This window comes from Ipomoea nil, unplaced genomic scaffold (assembly GCF_001879475.1).
Source record: "Ipomoea nil cultivar Tokyo-kokei standard unplaced genomic scaffold, Asagao_1.1 scaffold0302, whole genome shotgun sequence".
NCBI lineage: Eukaryota > Viridiplantae > Streptophyta > Magnoliopsida > Solanales > Convolvulaceae > Ipomoea > Ipomoea nil.
The window spans coordinates 2291174-2316735 of NW_017616730.1; the positions used below are offsets into that span (position 1 = coordinate 2291174).

General features: G+C 36.4%; 4 protein-coding genes across 10 annotated transcripts; 2 read left to right on the forward strand and 2 right to left on the reverse strand.

Moving 5' to 3' along the window:
- Nucleotides 1-89: 89 nt before the first annotated feature.
- Nucleotides 90-19805, forward strand: LOC109162233 (RPM1-interacting protein 4-like). Of its 3 annotated transcripts, XM_019310961.1 has the most exons (6): nucleotides 90-392; nucleotides 505-987; nucleotides 1085-1267; nucleotides 1391-1458; nucleotides 9350-9353; nucleotides 19796-19805. In XM_019310961.1, the coding sequence occupies exons 1-4, from the start codon at nucleotides 384-386 to the stop codon at nucleotides 1412-1414; spliced, it is 699 nt and encodes a 232-aa protein (XP_019166506.1). In that variant the 5' UTR covers nucleotides 90-383; the 3' UTR covers nucleotides 1415-1458; nucleotides 9350-9353; nucleotides 19796-19805. The 3 variants fall into 3 exon arrangements, with proteins under 3 accessions (XP_019166506.1, XP_019166502.1, XP_019166510.1); XM_019310957.1 differs by lacking the exons at nucleotides 9350-9353; nucleotides 19796-19805 and having other exon boundaries at nucleotides 1391-1650; XM_019310965.1 differs by lacking the exons at nucleotides 90-392; nucleotides 9350-9353; nucleotides 19796-19805 and having other exon boundaries at nucleotides 499-987; nucleotides 1391-1650.
- Nucleotides 3573-7152, reverse strand: LOC109158851 (oleoyl-acyl carrier protein thioesterase, chloroplastic-like). Its single transcript, XM_019306745.1, has 6 exons — nucleotides 6793-7152; nucleotides 5146-5279; nucleotides 4935-5048; nucleotides 4459-4554; nucleotides 4049-4286; nucleotides 3573-3605 (listed from the first exon to the last, which is right to left on the reverse strand). The coding sequence occupies exons 1-5, from the start codon at nucleotides 7150-7152 to the stop codon at nucleotides 4160-4162; spliced, it is 831 nt and encodes a 276-aa protein (XP_019162290.1). The 3' UTR covers nucleotides 3573-3605; nucleotides 4049-4159.
- LOC109162182 (putative G3BP-like protein) lies at nucleotides 13834-18018 on the forward strand. 5 transcript variants are annotated; one of them, XM_019310936.1, is made up of 10 exons: nucleotides 13834-14022; nucleotides 14192-14285; nucleotides 14370-14507; nucleotides 15078-15355; nucleotides 15446-15665; nucleotides 15899-16067; nucleotides 16179-16303; nucleotides 16368-16433; nucleotides 16893-16959; nucleotides 17367-18018. In XM_019310936.1, the coding sequence occupies exons 2-10, from the start codon at nucleotides 14229-14231 to the stop codon at nucleotides 17657-17659; spliced, it is 1413 nt and encodes a 470-aa protein (XP_019166481.1). In that variant the 5' UTR covers nucleotides 13834-14022; nucleotides 14192-14228; the 3' UTR covers nucleotides 17660-18018. The 5 variants fall into 5 exon arrangements, with proteins under 5 accessions (XP_019166481.1, XP_019166495.1, XP_019166490.1 ...); XM_019310950.1 differs by having other exon boundaries at nucleotides 15078-15354; nucleotides 15442-15665; nucleotides 16374-16433; XM_019310945.1 differs by having other exon boundaries at nucleotides 15078-15354; nucleotides 15442-15665; nucleotides 16182-16303.
- Nucleotides 18517-21936, reverse strand: LOC109162216. Its single transcript, XM_019310951.1, has 3 exons — nucleotides 20907-21936; nucleotides 19761-19967; nucleotides 18517-19254 (listed from the first exon to the last, which is right to left on the reverse strand). Exon 1 carries the CDS (start codon nucleotides 21924-21926, stop codon nucleotides 20916-20918), a length of 1011 nt encoding a protein of 336 aa, XP_019166496.1. The 5' UTR covers nucleotides 21927-21936; the 3' UTR covers nucleotides 18517-19254; nucleotides 19761-19967; nucleotides 20907-20915.
- Between the last annotated feature and the right edge of the window lie 3626 nt (nucleotides 21937-25562).

The following is a 25562-nucleotide window of genomic DNA, read 5'->3' on the forward strand; positions in this document are numbered from 1 at the left end:
CTGAAAATGTGATGTATTTTGATTATTTGATACTTAGTGATCAAATATAGAAGCAACATAATAGTGTTGGTTTATATCAGAAACAATTCATCAATGTTGAATTAAGCAGGGAAGAAGGGAGACTAGTCAACCATTACAGCCTGTAGCCCCATGGTCAAATGGTTAGTTGGTTAATACTGTATATATATATATAAGGGCAAGCTGAACTCCTCTATTCAACTCTGCTTCTCTTTCTCTCTCGCGATTTTGTATATGTTCTTCATCACTCCCATTCTCTGAATTTCAGTTGAGAGTTTGATTTCTTGAAGATCATATATAGTCCTTCTCTGTCACTGTTTCTGGGTTTCAGTACTTTTCACAAACACCTGGTCGGCAAGGAAAAAATGGCTGCTGTAAGTCAACTCCTGTATATTTAATCTTTACGATTTCTGTTCTCTCTGTGCCTTTGATCGTGTTATCAGTGGAAGAATTGAATGTAATTAATGAACGAAACTTGCAATGCAGCGTCCGACTGTCCCAAAATTTGGAAACTGGGATAACGAACAGGAGCCATACACGGTCTACTTCGATCAGGCAAGGAAATATAAAGGTGGGAAGGCGATAAATCCAAACGATCCCGAGATGTATCAGAGCGCGGCCCCGTCCAAACCTAGAACCCTGCCGCCGGAGGAACCAGTCCGGCGCGGCGGCGTTAGGCAAACGAATGAGCGTAGGGAAGATGGTGGTTTCCAGCAATTCTCTAATCATTTAGCCAGGAATAACGGTAATATGAGCTCCAGAGGCCGCGGATCAAATTCCGGCGGACGCCGCCGGCAAAGCGGCGGCTCCGATCACAGCTTCGAGAAGTCGCCCCTCCACCCGCAGCACCGGGCAAAGCTAGCTCCCGGGAGAAGTAGTCCGTCTCATGACAATAGCTTCGATACTCCGGGAAGGTCTTATGATAGTAGCCATGGCGGTATTGGCAAATCCCGGCTAAAGCCAGAAAGTGTGAGTTTTATTGGATGCCTATTTTTGAAAAAACTATGATATTAACCATAGTCTTATTATTAATTTATATTTACCAAATTTTCTTCTGATTGTATAGCCCGATAGAGCTGCAATTCCAAAGTTTGGAGGGTGGGACGATGTCAATCCTCAATCAGCAGAGAATTACACCGAGATTTTTAACAGAGTGCGAGAAGCAAAACGCCTAGATAATTCTACAGATATACCTGGGACGCCTAGCCGATCATCGTACAATACGCAAAAGCAAGAAAAACGTGCTCAGGTATAAAAATCACTATCACATTTTTACAAACAAATATAATTAATCACAAAATCTCATATAAAGAGTTCATTATTTATGTTTTACCGCTATTTAATCCGCTCCATTTCCTTTTGTTTTTTCCAGAAATGTTGCTTTCCATGGTGGTAGATAGATAAGAAGAAAGTGTGGGCTTCCATTTCTTCATTGAATGTGTAGTTAGGTTGGTGAAGGTGTTATGTTGCATAGTTAGAGGATTTATGATTCCTCTGTAATTGTGTTTTTTCTTTTCTTTTTGTAACAATTCATTCATTTTGAGGTTGTATTTAATTTGTATGTAATCTTTTCTTAATTTTGATGGTGGCAATTATGTAATTTTGACATTAGAATAAATTTGGGAATTTTTTACACTTGCAAACTATCAAAAACTAACCACAACTACTTTACAAATAATGCTCATATACAAATATACCATTTGGAATATTAGGTTTCACACCAATCTAATTCAACAAATTATGGATGAATAGAGCATCCCTCCCAAACTTGAAAGTTCAAGTGTGTGAGCATGCCTATATGATATAATTAACAACATTTAATGTAATGCCATGCGTGGAGTACTTTATCATTTTCATAGCACGAGAACTCTTTTAATTCTGTTGCGTGGAGTACTTTATCATTTTCATAGCACGAGAACTCTTTTAATTCTGTTACATAGTAATATCTGGACCTCTTATTTGAAAGAGTCACAGTTATGCCGTTTAATCATTTTGGTATATTTCACCACCTATTTTAGGTGTCCTACTGAAACACAGAGAGCTAATAATGCCTCCTGAGGCTCAAACTCACAACCTTCCAAATGGAAGTCTAATCCGGGTGGCTCAAACTCACAACCTTCCAAATTGAAGTCTAACCCGGGTGGATCAAACTCACAACCTTCCAAATGGAAGTCCAACCCGGGTACCATTAGACCACATAGTTGGCTCAAACTCACAACCTTCCAAATGGAAGTCTAACCCGGGTGACTCAAAGTCACAACCTTCCAAATAGAAGTCCAACCCGGGTACCATTAGACCACATAGTCCTGATACACTCTAAAATAGTATCTCCTCATTTGATTTAATAGAAAAATGTATCAAAATTACTAAAATTGATTTATTTCTCAATTCTCAACCTTGGTAGTTGGTACTTCCATATCTAAAGCCTTCTACTTCTACGCTACCCATAAGAACACTGTGAGTGTAAGCTCCCATAGATGATGACAGCCTTCTTTTGGCTTTTGGCTTCTTTCGCCAGTTAACCATCTCGGTCACTCTCACGCCTCTTCAAATTCCCAAGGTTCAACTTCCCCTTCACCGCCATTCCTGGAGCTCCGAGTAAAGCAAGCGGGAGAGAGCAGAAAAGCAAGCTAGCTAGGTCAACTCTCTTTCGCCCATTTTGTTTGATCCGATTCGACCTCAGGTACCAACAGATCGCTCGATCGCCCTAATTATTACATACATGCATATAGGTGTCTGTATTTTGCGCTAACATACGTCGTCGTAGAGTAGCTTTCTTCTTCTTCTTCTTCAATATCGCAATTCTATGGTTTTCAGTCACCGCTTTTATACTGTAACAGTTTCGGCGATTTGTTAGTTAAGATCAATTGGCGATGGCGATTTGTAACACTGATTTTTATTTATTTTTTGCTGATTATAGGTGGGCAATGCGATTGTGGTCCTTTGTGGAGCAGTATTATCAGATACTTCACCAGTCTCCTCGCCAGGGTTTACAGGTTTTATTTACAATTCGATATTTGAACTTTTAAGTTTTTTGCACAATTTGACATTCAAACTTTTACCATTTGTCCATTTGAACACAAATCAGATAAAATTCACAGATGGCATAATAATTAGGGCCAGATTAACATCTCAGCCAGTTTAACTCCTTGTACTAGTCATTCTACACTTGACAGAAGGTTATAGTTTCAAAACTTTTACACAACATAGGGTATGAGGATTGAGGAACTTTTGGAGAAGAAATTAAAGAACAGTAAGATGAAGTCTTCTCCAAGAGAACTGAGAACTGACTCTATATGATAGGTTTATAATAGTTGGGCAGGCTTCCTTCTCCATTCAGTGCGACTCCTGTTTATTTCTAACCCGCTGCCAGATAATCTCAATAAATGTAAGAAGCACTTGTTTAGATTGTCCATAGTGGTGGGCGATCCATTTGTTCCGTTTAGTACTGAAGAAGCTGAAGCTGCATTGTCCACCAGTTCAAGGCTTGTGAGGGAGTCAACCACATCATCTTGCTGGCATTCGCGCCTGTAATCTAATGTGATGGTTTGTAGCTCGTGTGTGTCCATGATTTCTTGAGGCACGCTCTGCAATGAAGATTATTTGTGTCAGTAAAACCATGAAGCTTAAAGGCTATTGAAGCAACTAAGTTAGAAGGGCACAATACAAACATGTGTCTCTGATCTTGTTTGGTTCTTACAAATGTAACCATTGGGAAAGAGTAAATGAGTAATGCTAAATCAAAGTACAACTCTTTGACCATGAAGTAAAACAACATTGTGTTTGGGGACAACTAACAATCTCAACCAAGTTGGTCAAATTGTTGGGCTTGGTAACCAGTGGGAGCAACTTATATTAGCCTTTTGGTTTGAATTGCTCAGCTATGATAAGGAGTGAAATGTTGTGGACGGGTAAAAAGGTTCATTTTTATTGCAGAGAAGTACACACTCTGAATTTAAATGTGATGGGACACTTTGAAATATCAAATAATTCCAAGAAAGAAGCTGCATTAAAGTACAAGGCAACAAACCTCAAGGACCCATCCAATGTAGGTGACATTATTTACATGTCGGTTCATATCCAAATCGGCTCTTCTTGGCTGCCAAAATCACTAAATATGTAAGTATCTGAGAATGGAAGTTTACCGGGACGTTTTTATTTTCAAACTGATACTACTTACCACCAGTCCCAGTCGGGAATACTCAGATGGATCCTCCAGCTTAGCTATCTTCTTTAGACTGCCATTGTTTGCCTCAGGGAAAGCTAACCTAGCATCAACAGCAAAAGAACAATAAAGATATGTACTTGTTGACATCACTACAGTACACAAACCGGGGGGAATTTAAATAGATATTGCTCTTTAAAAGGCGGGAATACATGCCCACCCAAGGAAGGATAGAGTGAAGGACGCAAGAGATAGTACAGTAACTATAACTCTACCTTAGTGTTTTGGGGCAGTAAATTACATATTCATTGCGCACATCATCAGTGACTTTCTGAAGCCGTCTAGTGTCCTCGTTCATCATCACCCACTTGCTGCAATTAGAGGATTTAAATATTCTTCAATGTCTATGAGTGCAAGTAATTGGAAAAGGAGTTTGATGCAATTGTCTGAAGAGATGAGATCTGAAACCATGATTTTAGATAGTAAAAAGGTTCAAGCTTTGTAAATCACAATTGAAAAACGTAGTTGCTCAGTGGTGATACTTGCTCAATTTTCATCATGAAAGAAAGGTCTGTTTCCCCCAAGGAATTACATTTCAAACTAGGACCGCCAAATAAAAACTACTGAGCAATCTATCAGCTTATTCAAATTTCAAGTGCAAACGAATGTTATATACTCCATAGTCTGTAATAGATCAAGGTTCAAAAATGTTATACTTATTGATATTTCGTATATCTTTTCTCAAGCGCACCTGGTAGCCCTTCCAATGACTTCACCATTTGCATAGTCCTTCAGAATCCAATCCCGTCTAGTCCCAATTCTTCCCTCATTCTGGCACCAAGTCTCTATCTCAATTACATCACTCCTGTGCGTAATGCACGCAATTCATATCATGGTTGTCACCAAAAATAGTACTCCGTATATAGCAATCACAATTACTTAGAAATAAAATGGAGTATTACCAAGCAGGGTATTTATAGATCTCAATATGCATTCGTGCAGTGACCCATATCAGATGCAGTTTTCTCATGGTATGTGTGGTTGCAAAACCATCTGTTGAAAACCCAACACTCTGAGCATGGTTGCATCCAACCTCCTACACAACAAAATTTTTGAGAAAATAACACTCTCTAGGGAAGCATATCATAATTGGAGAACCAATACATGAATCATATATAATCCTAGCAGTGCATAAACTTAAACAGAGTATCATCTTAGCTCACACAGTAAAAATTGAACCATTCCATTATGAAGTACCAACACTTAACAGATGTAGGACCAATCCTAGCCAAGTTGGTTAGGCTCGGTAATCACAAGGTTCCAAGTTCAACTCTCAGTGAGAGCGGTCTATTTGCCTTCATGGTTTGAGCCCCCGTCAGCTATGGGCAACTTAAACCAATTTATCTCATTGTGATCATTTACTAGTTAGGCTCATCTTGTGATTCTTTGCTCTCTAGGGTCATAAAGCGAGGTTTACAGTGCAACCTTCAGGTAGTAGCTAAGGTCCATCATATTCCAAAAGAACACTTAACATATGTAAATCACTAACCGGGCGTTTGGTTGGAGGGATTTTAAATTCCCTTCCCACTTAATTCTCACCTAATTCCAAAGGCCATTAAATTCCGTAGTTTGGTTGGAGGGAATTACAATTCCATGGAATTGCAATTCCCCCATTTTCATGGAATTAAAATCTCATGTCCCCCCTGGTATTTTAATTCCTGGGAAAAAAAGATAGTGATGAGTCAAAATTACCCCTTCCTTTTTTAACCTAAAATTAATGTCTAACAACAATAATGGACATTTTTGACTTTATACTACTTATTCCCTTTCAATTCCCATGTATACCAAACATTGGAATTGAAATTCCCAGTAATTCTATTCCTATCAACCAAACACTGGAATTTAAATTCCCACTTTATTCTCAGTAATTCAACTCCCATGGAATTACAATTCCTTTCCCACATAATTCCCCCCTCCAACCAAACGCCCTGTAAATGGTTGAAAAAATCGATAGGCACTCCTCGAGCGCTTGGGAGCGCCTAGGCGGCCCTTAAGCGCCCGTGTATTTTTATTTTATTTTTTATTTTTTAAAATTTGTTTAAAATTTTTAAATTTTTTAAGACTTAATAATTATAAACTATTTAATAATTTAATAGTTAATACTAAAATATTAAATATTAACTTAAAAAAACATCTAGTGAACAATTTATGATTATTTCACTAAAAAATATCGTTTTGATGGAAATAACTAATAACTAATTTAAAAGAGAAGGGAACAATAGTTAATCGGTCCACTTGCGATATAGTCGGTGCCTAGGCAGCGGCCTAGTCGGCCAGCCGATTATGGTGATACGCTAGGCGGCCGGTTAGCAAGGCGCATCCGATAATCGGTGCTAGGCTAGGCGGGATTTTTGCAGTAGTTGTCTACATTACAGAATAGAGTAAAAAACTGAAGGAATCCAAAAAGTTTACAGCTAAAATCCAACAAAAAATAACAAAATGACATCCATTGAAAACTTAAATCCAGATTAGTGTACAAAAGTAGCAATCATTATCCCTAAAATCGAAGTTCATTCACTTGAAAAAGGGAGAAAAAGCTGAAAGAGTACCTGCAATAGATTAGCGATGGTTTCAACAGTGGCGGTTTTGTTAATCCCAACCTCATAGCACCGAACAATGAACTTCTCCTTGTAAGACAAGCCGTCCTCCGTCAAGCTCCCGAGGCGGAGCCGGTCCGCGAGGCTCGGCTCAAACGCCACCGGCACCTGCTGCTGGCTCTTCCGCTCCTCGGTGGCGACCGCCAGCGCCGGACCATTCATCGGAGCATAGCAGGAAACAACCACGCTCCGGCGGCCAACGGCGGCGCGCGAGTTAGTGAAATTGAGATTGGGAGATCGGCATTGAAGTTGCGGGTGAGAATCAATGGCGGTGAGGTTGCATGCCGAAAATGCCCCTCGAAGCATCGTCATTGTAAGCGCTGGCTCGCTTACATAATAGCACTGTGCGTTGTCATTTGCCGTTTATATGGTGAGAAAAGGAGAAGAAAACAGTTCGATAGGATCGAAGCAGACGAAAATATAGGACGTGGAAATGCCACTTGGCTTTTGAGCAAAATTACCAAGTTGCCTATGACATTATGGTAAATTACTTTACTTGTAGTTTGTTTATTGTTTACCACTACCTACCTACCCCGCTGTTTCAGCTCAACAACATAGAAATGGCACAAGTATTTATTTCGTTTTCCCCCTTTTGTGGATAAAATCCGCCACGAAATACTACAGATTACATAATCTCAATAAATCAATTCATCTGTCCCATTTTATCTGTTCTACTTACTATTTATAGGTCAAACCAACTATTTTTTCTTTGTTTATTTCTGTTAGCATTTTCTTATGATTTTTAAATTTGATTTTTTGTGTTTAATAGTACTTGTAGTTTCTAAATATATAAATTTTACATACTAATTTTAAACTTAATATTATAAAAAATTAAATTGTAAATAACTTCAGTCAAGCCTCGTTAACCGAACATGTCACATAAAATGGGACAAGGGAGTAATTTTTTTTATTCATATTAAATATTTCAAAGAAAAGTTTATTGGTGAATAGATATACGTGTCATCATGTATGTATAATTGTATATCATACATTCATTCATGATTGTGTAGATTAAATACAATAAAACTATTATCCATCCGTTATACAAGAATTATTTGAGGTGGTCTGTTAGAAACTTGAAAAACCTGCAAATTAGATTAATTGCATAAAATTGATTAGTTTAGAAACTCAATTGCATGTTTTTTTGAGTTTAATGACCTAATTGCATTTTAAGGTGTACTTCGATGGCCTATTTGACCCCTACCCCATTATGAAATAAATAAACCTTTATTTTCAAATAAATTATAATTTGAAACTAAATATATTTATTAATTAATTTAATATAAGAACTCTAATTCTCTTTACTAAAGTCCCAAACCCTACTTAATATATCTCATTTGTCCCCTAAAAACCTCTCATGCATCTTTGTTCCACCTTGGCCACTTTTATTTTCCTCAAACGATGCGCATTTCATAATTTTGAGATGCCTACATATGAATGTGTGTAACGGAGTATTTTGATGGAATGCTTTTGGATAATTATGAAAACAAATATACATAACTGTGATTCCCATTGAAGCAATACAACCATACCTTTGCATTTTTATTTTTATTTTTTGTAATTATTAATGCTTTAATCATCAACATTCTTCAATATATTTGAAATCGAGAATAAATAAATAAAAGAAGATGTTGGAGAAAAAAGGAAGAAGCTAAGAAAGTAAAGTGTGAAATACATGAGTTTTACTACATGAATTCTAAATCTCTATTTCCCCATTTTTATGATAAGTTATTTTCATTATGTAGTTTACAAAAACAATGTTGATATGTAATGAGTAAAAGTTATAAGTAAAATTTAGGATTTCAAATAATATTTTCAATACGTAGACTTAGTTGATTTCTATAACTCCAGGAAGCTTTGTGAAAGTTGCAATACAATGAAAATTTCAATGGTTGCGTTTAAAAATGTTAGTTTAAATAAATATGTTTAATTTTAGTTAAACTATATTTAATTAAATGTTATGATTTACTCCGTATTTACAAACGAAAAAAAAAAGAGGTTTCTTTAAATTTTGTAATTATTTTTTAATGACGTATCACTTTGTAATGAATCGTCAGTACATAGATATCATACAGTGCCAGTGCATTAAATATTAATCCATAAATAAATAGTACTCCGTAATTTCCATGAAAATGTAGGCAAGGAAACATAGATATGGCGACATGACGTGTCCACGCTCCCCTCCACATCTCATAGGGCTATTGACCTGTTGGGTGGGGGTGGGGGTGAGTGGAGGGGGGGTTGCTCTCTTTCTTGTCATCGCGTCGCATCACAAAGTGCACATGCTGAATAACTTATTTGAATAAGAGAGTACAAAATATATATATATATATATATATATATATATATATATATATATATATATATATATGCAAACAAATTTGTTTTATTTTTCTTCAACATGTTATTTTTAAAAAATGAACATTTTTGTCACATAACATTTTCTAATTAGTTATGATGAAGTCATAGGACCCGTTTTATTGGAGAAGTCTTGGGCTCTTGGCTTAAGCAATGTGTCAATCTTTATTGCTAGAAGATAGTAAAGCTTGGAGTAAAATATTAAATGATGGAGGTGCTACCAGCAATGTTCGGACTCATGACCTCGAGGATAACAACATGAGTTCCAAACCGCTCAAAGTACTTATGAAGTCATTGTACTATAATGTTTTGTTCAATTTAGTCCTTGTATATTTATTATGTTTGATTTAGTTCATCTACTTTAAAAATTTGTGAAACTAAGGACAATTGTCCAAATCTCATTAGGAACATGGTTGTAATTATTTATTTTAGACATACTAATTTAATATATTGGTGGTAAAAATAATTAATTTTAAATACTTATAAAGTAATATATGAGTAGGATTATAAATATCGCCAGCGCCATGTAACTTAAATTGACTGTAATATTAACACCGTTAACTATTATCCTTAATTGCAATACTTTTTTTAAAGCACATGGACTAAATTGAACAAAATAAATATATAAGGACTAAATTGAACAAAATGTTATAGTAGGTACCTTGTAAGTACTTTGACTGTTCCAAACCTCTCAAGATCTTGTATACTAAAAGACATGAAGTTCCACTTATGCATGGAAAGTACGTTGTAAGCAAAGTAGTGGGGGGACACGTGTGTGGCAAAAAATGAAAGTTGCCCGATGCTACACATTTGTCAACCATTCGTGAGTTCTTCAACAATATTACAATCGTTATATCCTACACCACGGCGCACATAGCACTGTGCGCCGCGCGCCTCCCAAAACGACGTCGTTTTGGGGTAGTGTTGGGAGGCGCGGTAGGAAGTTGCTGAGATTATGTGTATTTGTTCACAACGTTATGTGTATTGGTTCATACAGTTATGTGTATTTTTTATATAATTATGTACATTCTTTTTATACAATTATGTACATCCGAATCAGAAAATTTGTGTGTATTATGTTAAGAGTTGATGTGTATTATGTTAAAAGTTTATGTTTATTATGTATTATGTTAGATTATGTGTATTATCTTTTAAAAAGAGTATGTATATTTTGTTATATAATTATGTACATTCATGTATAACATTATGTGTATTCTAGTATAACATTATGTACATTCTTGAACAGCGGGGTTTTTTTTTTTAAAGAAAAAGCTACTGCCATTCACTGGGGCGGGAAATTTCAAAAAAAAAATAATTAAAACGACGTCGTTTTGCATCTGGGAGCATAGTGCAACGCACGCAGTGGTGTAGGATATAAATTGCCACAATATTAATATGGTGTCTTGTCTCCCTCTAGAAAGCATCAATTGGTTCACTTAATCTGCCTTGGTCTGATATTATTCTTAGTCCATTCTTTGAGCTATAGCTTGTATTATTTATCTATTATTTGGACTGTCATATTGAACCAGTATCTCGGACTGTATACACACTCTTTTGCATAGCACATCGAGCAATAATACTACTATTTTCCTACCCGGTTTTGTACGGCAAATTATGCTATGGACCCGTGTCCACCATGTGCATAGTGGACACGCTTTACATTCGTAATTTCTATACTGTACATTCATAATTTCTAAACTGTAGATTAATAAAATTTATAATGTAGATTCACAAGAGTAAATACCAGCCAAGGTCCCTTGAATTTGGTGGTTTCACCACCTATGGTCCCTAACTTCTGTAATTATCATCCATGGTCCTCCGAGTTGCAAAATCCGACCGGCTGCCATCCTCCCGTTAGTTTATGTCGTTTAAGCCGTCAAAAATAAGGGTAAATATGTCATTTCCCATAAAACAAAACATACAAAAAAAAAAACAAACAAAGCAATGATCGACATTCTACTTTCCAGATCGGAGGAGGAGTACCGTTTGTCGGTGAGCGACTGAGGCAGCGAAGCAGGCAGTCGGCGACGAACTTGAAGGCCGTAGACAGTGGAGTTCATCGGCGACGTCACGGGGAGCTTGGAGGCGGTTCTATTGCGACGAGACCACTGCGAGAAAGTGAGATTACGCTGGGAGGAGACCACTCCGGCAAGCTTCCGAGCAAGGTAGCAAGAATTTCACGCAGTTGGAGATCACCACACAAATTATCTAGGTTTCGATTGGGCGCCCTTGAGGCAGATGTCCCGGTAGCATTTGGAGCAGTAATTCTGCGTCGCCGGGCTTTCGAAAAAGATGCAATTGTTGGCGCACAGGCGGTGGCCTCGGGCAATTGGTATTTGTGCTCCTCCGCCATGCTCAGACCTTGAGAAATCCATAGGTCTTTTCCAAAACTAAAATCCATAGAGGAGACAGTGATGGACGAAATCTGAAAACATTCAATTTGGATGGTTGGATCATATTATGGTGGTTGGAAATGAGTTTCTTCGAGATGCGGATGAGGACGAAGTGTTTCAGGCGAGTAACAACCCTATTTCAATTTCATCCTACTTGAATCCGTATTTCAATTTCAATTTCAATTTCAATTTCATCGTCTTTCACCCACAAATTATCCTTCATCTATATTTCAATTCCATCTTTCCCTGCTTCAATTTCATCCTTCACCACACAAATTATCGTTCTTTGGCTTGAATCCGTATTTCAATTTCATCCTGCTTGAATCGTATTTCAATTTCAATTTCAATTTCATTCTTCACCGCACAAAGTTTTGTTTTTAATTTCTTAGTGATTGATCAGCTGCCGGATTGTATGTATGTAGGTACTTTAGCTACTTCTGCAGATGTACTCTCTTCATCCCGGCCTCACTTTCTTGATCATCTATCGTTTCACATACATACCCATCATCTCATCGATCTGTTTACTAGTAGCTGGGGTTTGTTTCAATGGTGGAAGAGTTAGAGGATCAGTTGCCAGAGGCAACAATAATCAAGAAGGGTCAGATGTAGTTTGATGGAGGTGATGGGAGGCGGCTGAGTATAAAGCTCAAGAATGTTCGCAAGGAGGAGGATCATGAAGGAGAATAAGAGGGGTATATGCCAAATGACCTTTCTAACCCCATTTGGACGGCTTAAACGGCATAAACTTACGGGAGGATGGCAGCCGGTCGAATTTTGCAACTCGGAGGACCATGGATGATAATTACGGAAGTTAGGGACCATAGGTGGTGAAACCACCAAACTCGAGGGACCTTGGCTGGTATTTACTCAGATTCACAATTTCTATACTGCAGTCAGTCTGCACATTCATAATTTCTGTATTGTAGATTCATAATTTCTGTAATGTAGATTCATAATTTCTAAAATGTATAGTTATCAAATTATGAACACATAATTATCAAATTATGAATCTACAATACAGAAATTATGAATGTGTAGTATAGAAATTATGAATCTACATTATAAATTTTATGAATCTACAGTATAAAAATTATGAATCTACAGTACAGAAATTATGAATGTGCCGTATAGAAATTATGAATCTACATTATAAATTTTATAAATCTACAGTATAAAAATTATGAATTTACAGTATAGAAATTATAAATTTACAGTATAAAAATTATGAATATACAGCGTGTCCACCATGCACATAGTAAACACGGGTTCAGGGCATAACGCTCCGTTTTGTACCTTTATACTCGGACAAAACCATCAAGTTAATATTAATATGACAATAATATTACTACTTTTAGAACTGTAAAAATATATTTCGTATATTCAAAAAAAAAAAAGAAAAAGTGAGAGAATAATTTCGTATATAAAAATCAACTACAAAATCATAGAGTTTCCACGTAATCACTCAACAAATTCATGGATTTCCCTTATATTTTTTCTTTTGAATGCGGATTTCCCTTATATAGTTTCCAAGTATATAATAATGAGTTCATTTATTTTTTATACAGTTAATTAGATATTGAGAACATTTATTTTTATAGTTAATTAGATTTGGAAGTTGGAACGCTTAAAATCCAATTCATAAATAATCAGTTTTTCAACGGCATGTATCGAGATAGATATTTTAAGGAATATGAAATATAAATTGTGGGCAAGAAAAAAAGAGATAGTTTTCAAATGTAAAATTAATTTATCATAAATGTTAATTTTTTTCTCTCTTTTTTTAATCATTAAAAAACCCATAATTATGGTGTGCACACAGTAAACTCATCTCCTTTATAATAGCACACAAACTACACAAGAAAAGAAAATTACATTAAGAAAATCACGTATTACGGACTCGACTAAGAGAGTGTTGGCAAAAATTTAACTCGTGATATTTTAGTACGAAAATCATGTTTTACCCACTCGCATACAAGCAATTGTGATGAGTTTTTTTTTTTTTTTTTTTTTTTTTTTTTTTTTTTTTTTTTTTGATATTTACACAAAAAATGTCATTTATTTATTTGTTTATGTGAACTATTTTCACGGTAAGTAGAGAAAATACTTTAGAATTATTAGTTTTTTTAATTTTTAGAATTATTAGTTTTAAATAATTTGTTTTTTTTTAAAAAAAAATCCAAAAGAAGGGAAAGAAAAGAGAGAGATTGCGTGATTGTGGCAGTATAAAAACGATAATCCAGTCAGCAACTGGGTCACTCTCGCGCCTCTTCAAGATCCCGCTTGCAAAAACCCTAGATACAACCTCCCTGCACCGCCATTCCTCGAGCTCCGAGCAAAGCAAGTGGGAGAGAGTAGAAAAGCGAAGAGACGCAATCCGCACAGCTCACTTTCCTCTCCTTCGCCTAATTTTCTCGATCCGATTCGAGCTCAGGTATCAACAGATCCTTCGATCTCCCTGCTTAAGCTCCATTAGTTTTTTGCATACATGCATATACGCTTATAGGTGTTCGTATTTTGCACTAGCGTTTGATGTAGAGTAGCTTACTACTTTGATATCGTGAGTCTAGGGTTTTGAGGCGTCGCTTTTTATTGTGCTACAGTTTTCGCAGGCAGCTTGTTAGTTGAGATCGAGTGGCGATGGCGACAGTAGCAGCTCCAGAGGTGGCGGCGCAACCGGCGGTCTCTGCCCAAGTCGTAAGTGTTTTTTCTTTTCTTCTTTGTAGGAAATAATAATTTGGCTCGTTCTGCTAACACTTTTTGTTTTGGTGGTGGTAATAGGTGGGCAACGCGTTTGTGCAGCAGTATTATCATATACTGCACCACTCTCCTGAACTCGTTTTCAGGTTTTATCAGGATATAAGTAAACTAGGCCGCCCTGAGGAAGATGGATCCTTGAGCAGCACTACCACAATGCAAGTAAGCCCCCTTCTCTCTGTATATCCAGCAACCATGCTGGTTTGTGTTTATTTGTTTTTGTAGTTACTTAATTTTTCATCTCTTTTGGATTTGAGAACTTAGTTACATCATTATGTATGTAAAAATGCTGGCAAATATCACAGCATCTGTTTAATTGATAAGATACCTATCAATTAAACAATGACTTGAATCTTTTCCCTTTGTAAGATACCTATCAATTAAACAATGACTTGTATATCCATCCACTATGCTGGTTTGTGTTTAATTAGTGAATGAAAGAAAAAATGACTCTGATCTTTTCCCTTTTTGAGCAAGCAATTATTGAATGCCATAGGTTGCACACTTGAGTACATTGATGCAATGTCCTCTAGTGATTTGTAAACCTGGGCTTTTAGCATTTGGAATGCAGATAATCACAACAAAGCAATTGAAAATGAGAAATATTATTTGTGAAAATTTGAGGAACAAAACATGGTTACCAATTAAATGGGAAATCTGATGTTTTAAATGACGTTCATTTCATGTATCTGGCTGAAACACTTATTTTGTGTGTTGATGTAAAATCTGCAGGCAATCAATGACAAGATACTCTCTCTTAATTATGCGGACTTAAGAGCTGAAATTAAGTCTATTGATGCCCAAGAATCTTTTGATGGAGGGGTATCTGTTCTTGTTACTGGGTATCTGACTGGGCCGGATAATGAGATCCGAAACTTCTCACAGTCTTTCTTTCTTGCACCACAAGATCGGGGGTACTTTGTATTGAATGACATGTTTCGATATGTGGACACCATCAAACAAAATGATAGGAGCCATATTCCAGTGGTTCCTTCTACTCCAGAGCCAAGTAATTAAAACAATTAAATAGAATTCTGTTGCTTATGGCTCTTTTAATTGGCTATTCAACTTTTTGGTTTCCACGTATTGGTTGCAGGTCCTCCTCCAGAGCAAGATAATCATGTATTGGAGCATAACACGGCATCAATAGAGGAACCAAATGGAGAAGTGGTCAGCCCTGCTGAGAATGGAGATGTGCCTGTTGTGGAAGAGGAAGTTCCTGTGGCTGAGGTTGTTAATGAAGTAGAGGAGGATTCACATGTGGCAGTTGAATCAAACAACAAAGTCGAAGAAGTGCCCAAGAAATTGTATTCTCAAATTGTAAGTGTATGAGCAGTTTCAACTGAACTACTTTCATAATTTTGATGTTTTGACATAGATATCTATTTGATTGCCTGTGCTTTATAGTACATTTCCTTGTAAGTTTTTTTAGCATAGATAGACTTGCATCTGTTCAGTTTCTTTGGGTTATCATGGTTCTGACAAAAGGTTACCTAATGAATGTCAGGCTTCCATTGAATATTTTCTTAAACAATTATGCCATTTGTTTTCAGGTCCAAGAGCTCAAAGAAAATGCTGCTTCTTTCTCCCCTCCTCCTGCCCCAGCTCCACGGAAGCCTGTAGTCAAGAATGTAGAGCAAGTGAATCAATCTCCAGCCCCAGTAGCAAATGGTCCAGATAGTTCAGGGTCTTTTGATGCCATAAATAATCAAGAACCAGAAGGCACGCTATTGCCACATTTTTCTTTATCTTTTTCCTAAGATGGTTCCACCTAAACTTTTCTCAGAACCGTAGGTGTTTTCTTACACATGCTCTATTATATCATACTTTCAGCAGCTGATGGCCATTCAATCTACATCAAGGGGCTGCCTTTGACTGCTACTGTGTCTGTTCTTGCTGAAGAGTTCAAGAAATTTGGACCTATCAAGAATGGTGGCATTCAAGTCAGAAGTAACAGGGTATGCATCTATGTTTTTTAACCATAATTTTTCCATATATTAATTTGTTGTTGGCTTGTGACAGCAACAGGGATTTTGTTTTGGCTTTGTGGAATTTGAAGAGGCAAATGCTGTGCAAAAAGCAATTGAGGTATCCACTTGTCAGATTAGCTATCAGTGTTTTATCTTGTTTCTTATTCTGAATTGTTTAGATCTTTGCAGAGTACATGTTGAATATAATAATTTTTAGGGAACTGTTTTTCATACAGTAGTTGATCGCAGTTTCTCATGGCTTATATTATTTGTAGTGTGGTTGGCTTTCTCTAGTGCTTTTAGTATGCACACTGTGCTTACATGCATGGGATTTTTTCCTGAGTTCTTGAATCCCATAGGGTGGTTTAACATATTTGATTTTGTGTTCTGCATACATATTCAACAATGTGTATAACAAACTGTTTAGGTTACATAGCATTCTGCAAGATCTTTGTTACAAATATATTTTAGAATTGTAGAATTTCTGTCTTCCCTGTGCATCATTTCACTTAAATTTGCTGTCTTTTAACTAATGGCTGTTAATTCTATTAATTGTTCTATTAATTGTATACAATAGGCTTCTCCAATTCCAATTGGTGGGCGCCAAGCTGTTGTTGAGGAGAAGCGGTCTACTAATTCACGAGGCAAGTTTGTTCATTTACCTTACTCTTTACAGTTGGTTTAAACCAAGTGGAGTAAAACTTGCCTATCAAAAAGTGGTCTACTGATGGAACCACTTTATTCAGCCCTCTCTTTATGTTGCCATTTCTGGAGAACAGGATTAAGCATATATACCTTGAATTCAAAATCTTGTATTTGGCACTTCCATTTCCTTTTGATATGTGGGGCTTTAGCTAAAGGAAAATGCTTGTTTCATTAATTGCCAGAAAGAATCAGAACTGTTTTTCAACCTCATAAAGAATATCTAAGAGATTTGTTTCATCAACTTCTGAAAATGGGTGCTATTCATCTTGATACTCTAGTAGTCTAGTTTGTGGAATTGTAGTTATTTTCTAACGGCTTGAAATTTGCATTTTGGCTTTTCCTGCAGTTGGAAGCAATAATAGAAGGTTCTTACCTGGGAGGGGTTCTGGATTCAGAAATGAAGGAGTGAGAGGGCGAGGAAATTATGGAGGTGGCAGGGGGTATAACAGAGGAGAGTTTAATGGCAGGAATGAATTCAACAACAGAGGTGGGAATCGCGGAGGACCATTGAACCGTGGAGGTGATGCATATCAGAGGGTTGACAATGCTGGAAGCAACGGTGGTCGCGTGAATCGTGCTGGTGGTATGCCTAATGGTACCGCAAAAACCATGGCACCACGAGTAACTGCTACTGCTTGAACAAAATACTTGGATTGATCATGAGAGCTGATTTAAGTAGGGATTATATTTTTGAATTGCAATAATTCAAAAGATTGAGTGTCTGTCATGAATGACCATTATTTTTTTCAGGGGCATAATGTTTCACGAGTTTTTTCGTAGTATTATTATTTTTTCCTCTTATTTCCCCTCTTATGGGTATAGGATGATAGCAGTTGAGTTGACGTAGCTTCTGTTATATGTAGCATATAGGTATTTAAGTCCCCACATTGAATTGATGGTTTTCCCGTCATTTTGCGGACCACGTTGCAATTGTGGATCAGTTTTCGGGGGTTGTTGTCACCTTTAATTGTGGAGATGGATTTGTTTTAGATTAGTCAGATTTCGGTCGTAAAAGCAGATGCAGGAAACTCTTTTTTGTTCTCTTAAAAGTATTGAAATTCTTTCAAGGAATAATAACGCATTTAGAAATTGCTACTCTACGCTTATAGAAACGGCCCTTGTAGACAAGCTGACAGGAAACTGAGAAGTGGAAAGACACCCTTTGTGTCTTTGTTGTATGATTTCAACCAAAAAATGATCAGAACACTGCTAACTACAACAACATTACTTAATTATGAATCCAACATATTATGCACCGAACGACAGGAAAATGTTTTAATACTTTATGAACAATTGAGGATTATATAAAAATAATCCATAGGTGGTTGCCATACAGCACATATAAAGCAGGAAAGACAAACCAAGATATTCTCAAACAAAAATGAGCATTAGGACGAGTAATATTCAGTTAAAAAGTAATACTTTTATATACACAATCATAAAAAATATTACATTTTACCTAAAAAAATTACACGAAAGACTTATTCAACAAAAATTACTCGTTAATTCAAATAAACAACAAGAGTAAAAACCTTACAAGTTCCAGAGACAAAATAATGTCACCGTAACAATCAGAAGTCTTAACACTTTCGCTATAAACATAAATGGAATGTTTAACAAAAACTGAAGATAAAGGAAACAAAAGAGGCCAAGTACTTATACAACTTAAGCAGATTTAGACACGGCACATATTAGGATGCGCAAAAAGTAGAAAATTGAGGTGTCATGTTTGGCCTACTCAGGAAACTACCAGTGTCTAAAGAAGCTTAGAAGGATACGAGCAGATTTCTCACCAGATTCTGCCAGTAATGGTATTGCTCAGTGCATACTCAAGCTGCCGAAGTACTGGAACATAAGAAGAGTTCAAGAACTTGTAATCCTCAACAGCCTTCACTTAGATGTGAGCCCCATCATAATCCTTCATCTTGAACATAACTTGCATAGCCCCAAGATTCATCTCGTCTGTCACAATGTGAAACACATGCTTCCATGGCTTTGTTGAATTCTTCTCTGCTGAATTCACAACTGGAGCAGCAACCACGTTGTCAGAGAAAATTGCATAATGGTAAAACTTGGGATCCTCAATCTCTGGTGAAGTAGGCTTCCCTCCATCTGTGTACTTGTCTGGATTCACAATGCACTCTTCCATCAACATCATAGCCAAGCAATGCAAATCCATAACAATTGTATGAAAACCCCTAACCACATTCCCAGTCATGTCCGTACGTCAATGACTGGCAAAATTGATCAGTAACGTGAGAAATCAATGCAAATGAAAAACTGTGAAAGAAATAAGCAACAGTATATCAGAAACAATTAGTAGCAACTGCATGGGTTTTCATGTCCACATTTTTTTTTTCTGATTAAAATTACGGTGTATTATATAAAAACAGCGAAATGCCAATGGAGCTGGTGAAGTTGAAATCGCAGTGCTTCTGAGAATGCACAAATGGATCAAAAACAAAAATCACAGAGAACCAAAGCAAAATCGATTAGTAGCAACTAGCAACTGCATGATTTTTGATGTCCACGTTTTTTTTTTCCTGATTAAAATTATTAAATAGAAACAGCGAAATGCAAGTCATGGCGCGGAGCTGATGAAAGTTGAAATCGCAGTTCTTCTGAGAGATAAACAAATGGATCTCCAAATCACAGAATCAAAGCAAAATACAGCAAGTAGCCAAGTATTACACACGGATGAGTGAAATACAAAACGAGAAAGGCGCTAATAGATACATACACACACACCAGAGGAGATCAGAAGAGAAATGCGAGTGTTGATCATAAGTACTTACAGCTTTGAGATCGGAGATATAAAGCAGAGAAAAAGTACGACAGTAAGAGAGGAAGCGAAGCTGCTCGACCGGAATGTTAGCGCGCGGGAGGTCCGGAGCGGCGTCGTAACCGCCATTTTCTACTCTCGCTTCTTCTGCTATCTCTTCTCTGGCTTGAAGTTCAAAAACGATAGAGAAATGAGAGGGAGAAAGAAAACCGTTCCCATATATAAAGAAGCAGTGTGCCACTGTGTGAAGGTGGGGCCCAATTGTGAACTTGTTAGCATCACTCATCCATGATGTTAATTTTTTTTTTAATACAAAAATTTATAATTTGAGACATATTTGTCAATATTCAATAAAAGACAAAGTGTGTTTGGTAATAGCTATTAGCTAATTGAGTTAATAAATTTGACTGGTGGATAGTAATAGCTATTGTAAAAAAATGTTTGGTAAATATAGTTGATTACATGGAAAATGATTTTCTTCAAAAGTTAATCGAAGAGCAGTTTTTTGAATTTTAGCGTTTTGGAGCAATAAACTGTTACAAAAAACTAATTAATCAAATACTTATATGATTGTTAAACTAAGTCAAGCAGCTAATACATGTATAATTTGAGACATATACTTACCCATAAAAAATAAAATCCCTCTAACTAGTCTCAAGAGTTCCCACACCTCGATCAAACACGATGGCGCCCTCTTAAACAAAAGGAGTCCGCCATATTATGTTCGCCCAGAGGATCCACATATCCTAATCTAACATGATGACGACCTTTTAGGTAAAAAGATTAGTATCTGTACTTACAGTTTACCATATTGAGTATAACTTTCATCTTGCATCTGGAGGATCCACATATCCTAACCTAACATGATGACGACCTTTTAGGTAAAAAGATTAATATCTGTACTCGCAGTTTACCATATTGAGTATAACTTTCATCTTGCATCTGTTAAGACTCAATCATGTGTTCTTATCTACAATCTACTACTAAAGACAACTTAGCTTGCGGTGCGGACAATTAGAGACATACACTTGAATTTAGTACCAGAATTACCGAACCAAAAAGAATCTATTATCAATTTCCATAAACTAACAAAATGGGAATTACCATTGACTACTAGCTAGTATTAGAAACCTTTTTTTGTATGTGCATATCTCCCCTGTGCACCTTCTTGCTAACATTCTTGAGCCATCCAAACCTTTTGATTGCCTTTGATATCTTCATGAGATTAGGCCTTCCGATTCCCGAATTCATCTTCCCAGCTGACAACTTCAATGCCTGCAAACAACACAGCTTCTCATCCATCTCTTCTTCTTCTTCTTCCTCGCTATCCTTTTCATATTTCTCCTTTGAATCGTCGCCTTGCCGTTCCTCGTTCTTCATTGTTTCCATTTCGTAAGTCTCCCACAGCAAATCCATCCCTTCACCGCTCTGATTCCTTTCCTCATACAGCTTGCAGGCCAATGTCCTCTTCCACTCCCTCTCCTTCCGATTGTACTCCAATGTCCGCCGTCTCTCTGCATTGCCTCCACCGCCATTGTCGTGATTCCCGTCGGCCGCCTTGGATCCGTTTCTAGTTCCGACAAATTCGTCGGTTTTCGCGCCACATCCCTCGAATTTGCCGTCATTTGCCGCGTTTTTGTCTTCCAATCTCCCCTCCTCCATTGCTGAATCAACTGATTTCCCCTCCATGAATCCGACCCGAATCAGAGATTCCTCCAGTAGGATTCTGTTCTCTTCGAAATTCCCCAAATCAAAAAGCTCATCCTCATTGTCACTTTCACTTTCGTCATCAAAAGAGACGGAAATCAGAGCACTAACCTTATCGCTTTCGGCCGGAAACTTGTCGCGAATGGTGACGGCGGGAGAGAGGGCGAGAAGGGCAAGGAGTAACAACGATGCGGCGGCGATGGAAAGCGGGGAGAGAAGGGAGAGGAGTTTTAGGAAGAAGAAAATGGAGAATGAGAAGTAGAGAGGATGAGAACGAGTGAAAGAACGCAGGAGCTTCAAATGGGAGATTAGAGAAGTAGAGAAGAGGGAAGACATTTTGGAGAGGTTGACGGGTTGGAGGAATTGAAAAATGGAAGATGGAGAAGAAGTGGCTATCTTCTTCGCCTGCGTGGACATGTGATTGATACGGTAGTAACCGCGGCGTGAATAAAGGAAAAGTTTTTATATATATAAATACTATATATTTACCTCTAAATATTTTGTCACTATTTAGTGCATGAAAGTGTGCTTTACTTCGCCTTGTAACTCTAACCAGTAAACTATAAGGAAGTAACTGATCGTCTCAAACTAAAAAAGTGAATAAACAATTTCAATAATGCGATAAATTTGGAACCTTATGACTGTCCATACTTTCTGATCAAATTGACTGAATTGTCTCCTCGTTCTTAACTCCTCGACTGATGGAGGTGCTCATCTTGAAGGATTGATTGACAATATTTAAAAAAAAAAAAAATCAATGTTTGAACTTAGAGATCGCTTGTGCACATCGACATTTGGTCATGTTTGTTGAGTTATTGATGAGTTACCGTGATTTATATTTATGTCCTCCCAAGTGTTCTTTGAGACTCTTGGGGTTAGAGATTCAACCTTTTGGAAGGAGAATATGGTGGAAATTATATATTTGGTCCCTTTTTTACACGGTGGATCATTTAGTCTTAGCCTCATAATTAGGGTATTAATTAAGATGGTGGTGTGATTGGTTTAAAAAACTATTGCATGTCCACTCCATAACTATGCTATTAATAGTTATGTGTCATATTAGAGACAAAATTAACTATTCAGATTTCATCACTCATTGATAGCCTGCAGGCTGCAGCTTGTCATATACATACATCCACATAATTTATTCGCAGCACTTTAATTATAAGCTTTTTTCGTGCATCTTTGTGCTTTTAATTTATTTAATTTTTCCTCTCAAATTAAATATATATATATATATATATATTTAAATAAAATTTCAAGTTCGAACATCAATTAGAAAGAAAATAACATGTGTTATCCTTGAGATGATAACGTTTTGTACACCTTAAATATGTATCATATCCTTCGAGGTGACTGTTTTGGTCTCAAAATGTTGCTTTAGCATTATGGATTTGTTTATCAACGAGGTTAGGGCAAATTATGCTGTGAATGGTGCATACGGATGCAAAAACGACGTCGTTTTATTAAAAATGCGCGTCTTTCCTTTAAAAAAAAAAATCAGGTTCGATTCCCAGCAACAACATATGAACTAAAATTCCAAAATCGATGAACTATAATTCCAGAATCGATGAACTATAATTCCAGAACCGATGAACTAAAATTCCAGAATCTAATCTATGAACTAAAAATTTCAGAATGAATGAACTAAAATTTCATAATCTATGAACTAAAATTTCAGAATCAATGAACTACAATTTCATAATCGATGAACTATAATTCCATAATCTATGAACTAAAATTCCATAATCTATGAACTAAAATTTCATAATGAATGAACAACATAATGTGTTGCTGGGAATCGAACCTGATTTTTTTTTTTTTAAGGGGAGACACGCGTTTTTAATAAAACGACGTCGTTTTTGATGGTGCATACGGATGCACAGCATAACTACTCTGAGGTTAGATGGTCATGGTTTGTAACGTTTTCCTTAATTATTGTAATTATAATAAAGTCTTTGTCTAGTTTTCATTTTACCTATTTATATGATCAATTAAACTCTATCTTCTTTGTTTTTTGTTTTTTTTGTTTTTTTATTATTTATAGTATGTTTAAATTTAGTTTTTTATATGTAATAGTATTATTAATGTAATTTCTAAATATATAAATTTTATATACTAATACTAAATTTAACATTATGAAAAATTAAATTAAAAATAATTGTACCAGCTTGGGGCTTCTCGCGACTCTCTCATCGCATTGGATATGACTTATGAGGCTACTCAACTTTCACCAACACATAAGTTATGGCGGGAAGTTAGTATTGATTTATATTGTTTATCTATGTGTGGTAGATTATGGGGAAGAAAAAACGCCACTAACAACGTCAGGAAAAGGCCAACAACCCTCAAACAGATACATTAAAAGACATCAAAATTCGAATCTTAGTTGCGGCAGTGCGGGAAATATGCTCAAAGTGAACAGATTTGGCAATGTCTGCTAAGTCATTGAGTCACCATAATTTATATTCTCTCAAATATTCTATCGGATCAGGGTGTAAGAAACCCTTGGAGTTGGTGATTCAACCTTCTGGGAGAAGATACATTAAAAGAGATTGTCATCCACAACCATAAATTCAAGCATTCTGCAAATCTTGAATCAGTATTGGGCTGACAGTTATGGACGTTATTTATTCTGGGTCCGTTGTTTTCGGCCGTCGGTGCTGCCAAGAAGCCCATAATAGCACTCCGCAATATCTAAAAGCGTTTTCCTATACATAATTATTGTGTGCAAATTGTAACATCTTATCCCTCAATGTCTCAAACCTTGACTGGTACTAAGTCAGAGTTAACTGATTCAAACTTCCTCGTTCGCCTTTCTCGGTCTCGTCAAAAATTTTGACCAAACTTTGATCGTTGGAGACTGCTAAAAAGGAACAGACACAAAACATGTCAATGTCATTGAGAAAACACCCTTTTATACGCACGGCATTGTACATAGGAAATTACTTATTTCTACTTCCAATTTTTACTCACTCTCACTAAATTTTGATCAGTTGAGATGTGTCACAGTGGTCAAATTAATAAACTACTAATATAATTGTAAGTTGGTAAACTCTTATAAGAATACATAAAAAGGTATCATTATTAAGGCGTAATAATGTGTTAAAATTGATTGACAATGATGAGAATTATATTAGAGAGGATTCCGGAGCAAACCAACTCGATGGAGCGGAACAATGTGAACTCGACCGGCCCCGAAGTTCCCAGGGTCGAGCCCAGTGTTCGACCTTAGTCGGCTAAGGCTGATCCCAGCGCTTGGTCTCAGCTACGATCTAGGCCTGGCTGTGAAGCCGGGTGGGGCATGCATACTTCGTCAAGGGACCCCTAACTATTTACCTTTTTCTCAACGGTGGTTACGGGACTAAGAAGAATATAAATTGTCACTATTTATCTTGTTAAGACATACAATCAGTAATCTCATTACACAATTGATTAATACAATGTCTTTATATTTTTCACCAATATAGTAATCTCATTACACAATTGATTAATACAATGTCTTTATATTTTTCACCAATATCGTGTCCTATTTATTTATCTCTTTAATTAATTGATTTAATTAATTTAGGCCATTCCTGTTAATTTACTTCATTAGACAAAATGTCCTATGCATTCAAATATAGCACTACAAATTAAAGGATCAAACTGATAATAAACTAATTAATTGACTCAAATCAAGAAAGTCAATATACATCTCTTACAAAAAGTCAATTTTAAAATTTTGTGATTACCAAGTCAATCGTCTAACTAATTCAAATGAATTGTTCTATTTTTACAAAAATAGCTTTTATCAATCATTAGGAGCACCCAAAATATATAGTCATTGTCACTACTTTTAGTCGCATAGCCCACCAACTCTTGCCTAACCTAACCATATCACCATTCCCTTTATTTCCTTAACTTTAGCCTTTAATTAGCTTGTCTTTAGGTTGCAACTCATACAACTACTTAGAAACACTTGATCGTTCCACTATAAGTAGGCGTGTTAAAATTAAAGATACTTAGACTAGTCAGTATTTATCGAAACTAATATTATTTATGTCAAATAAG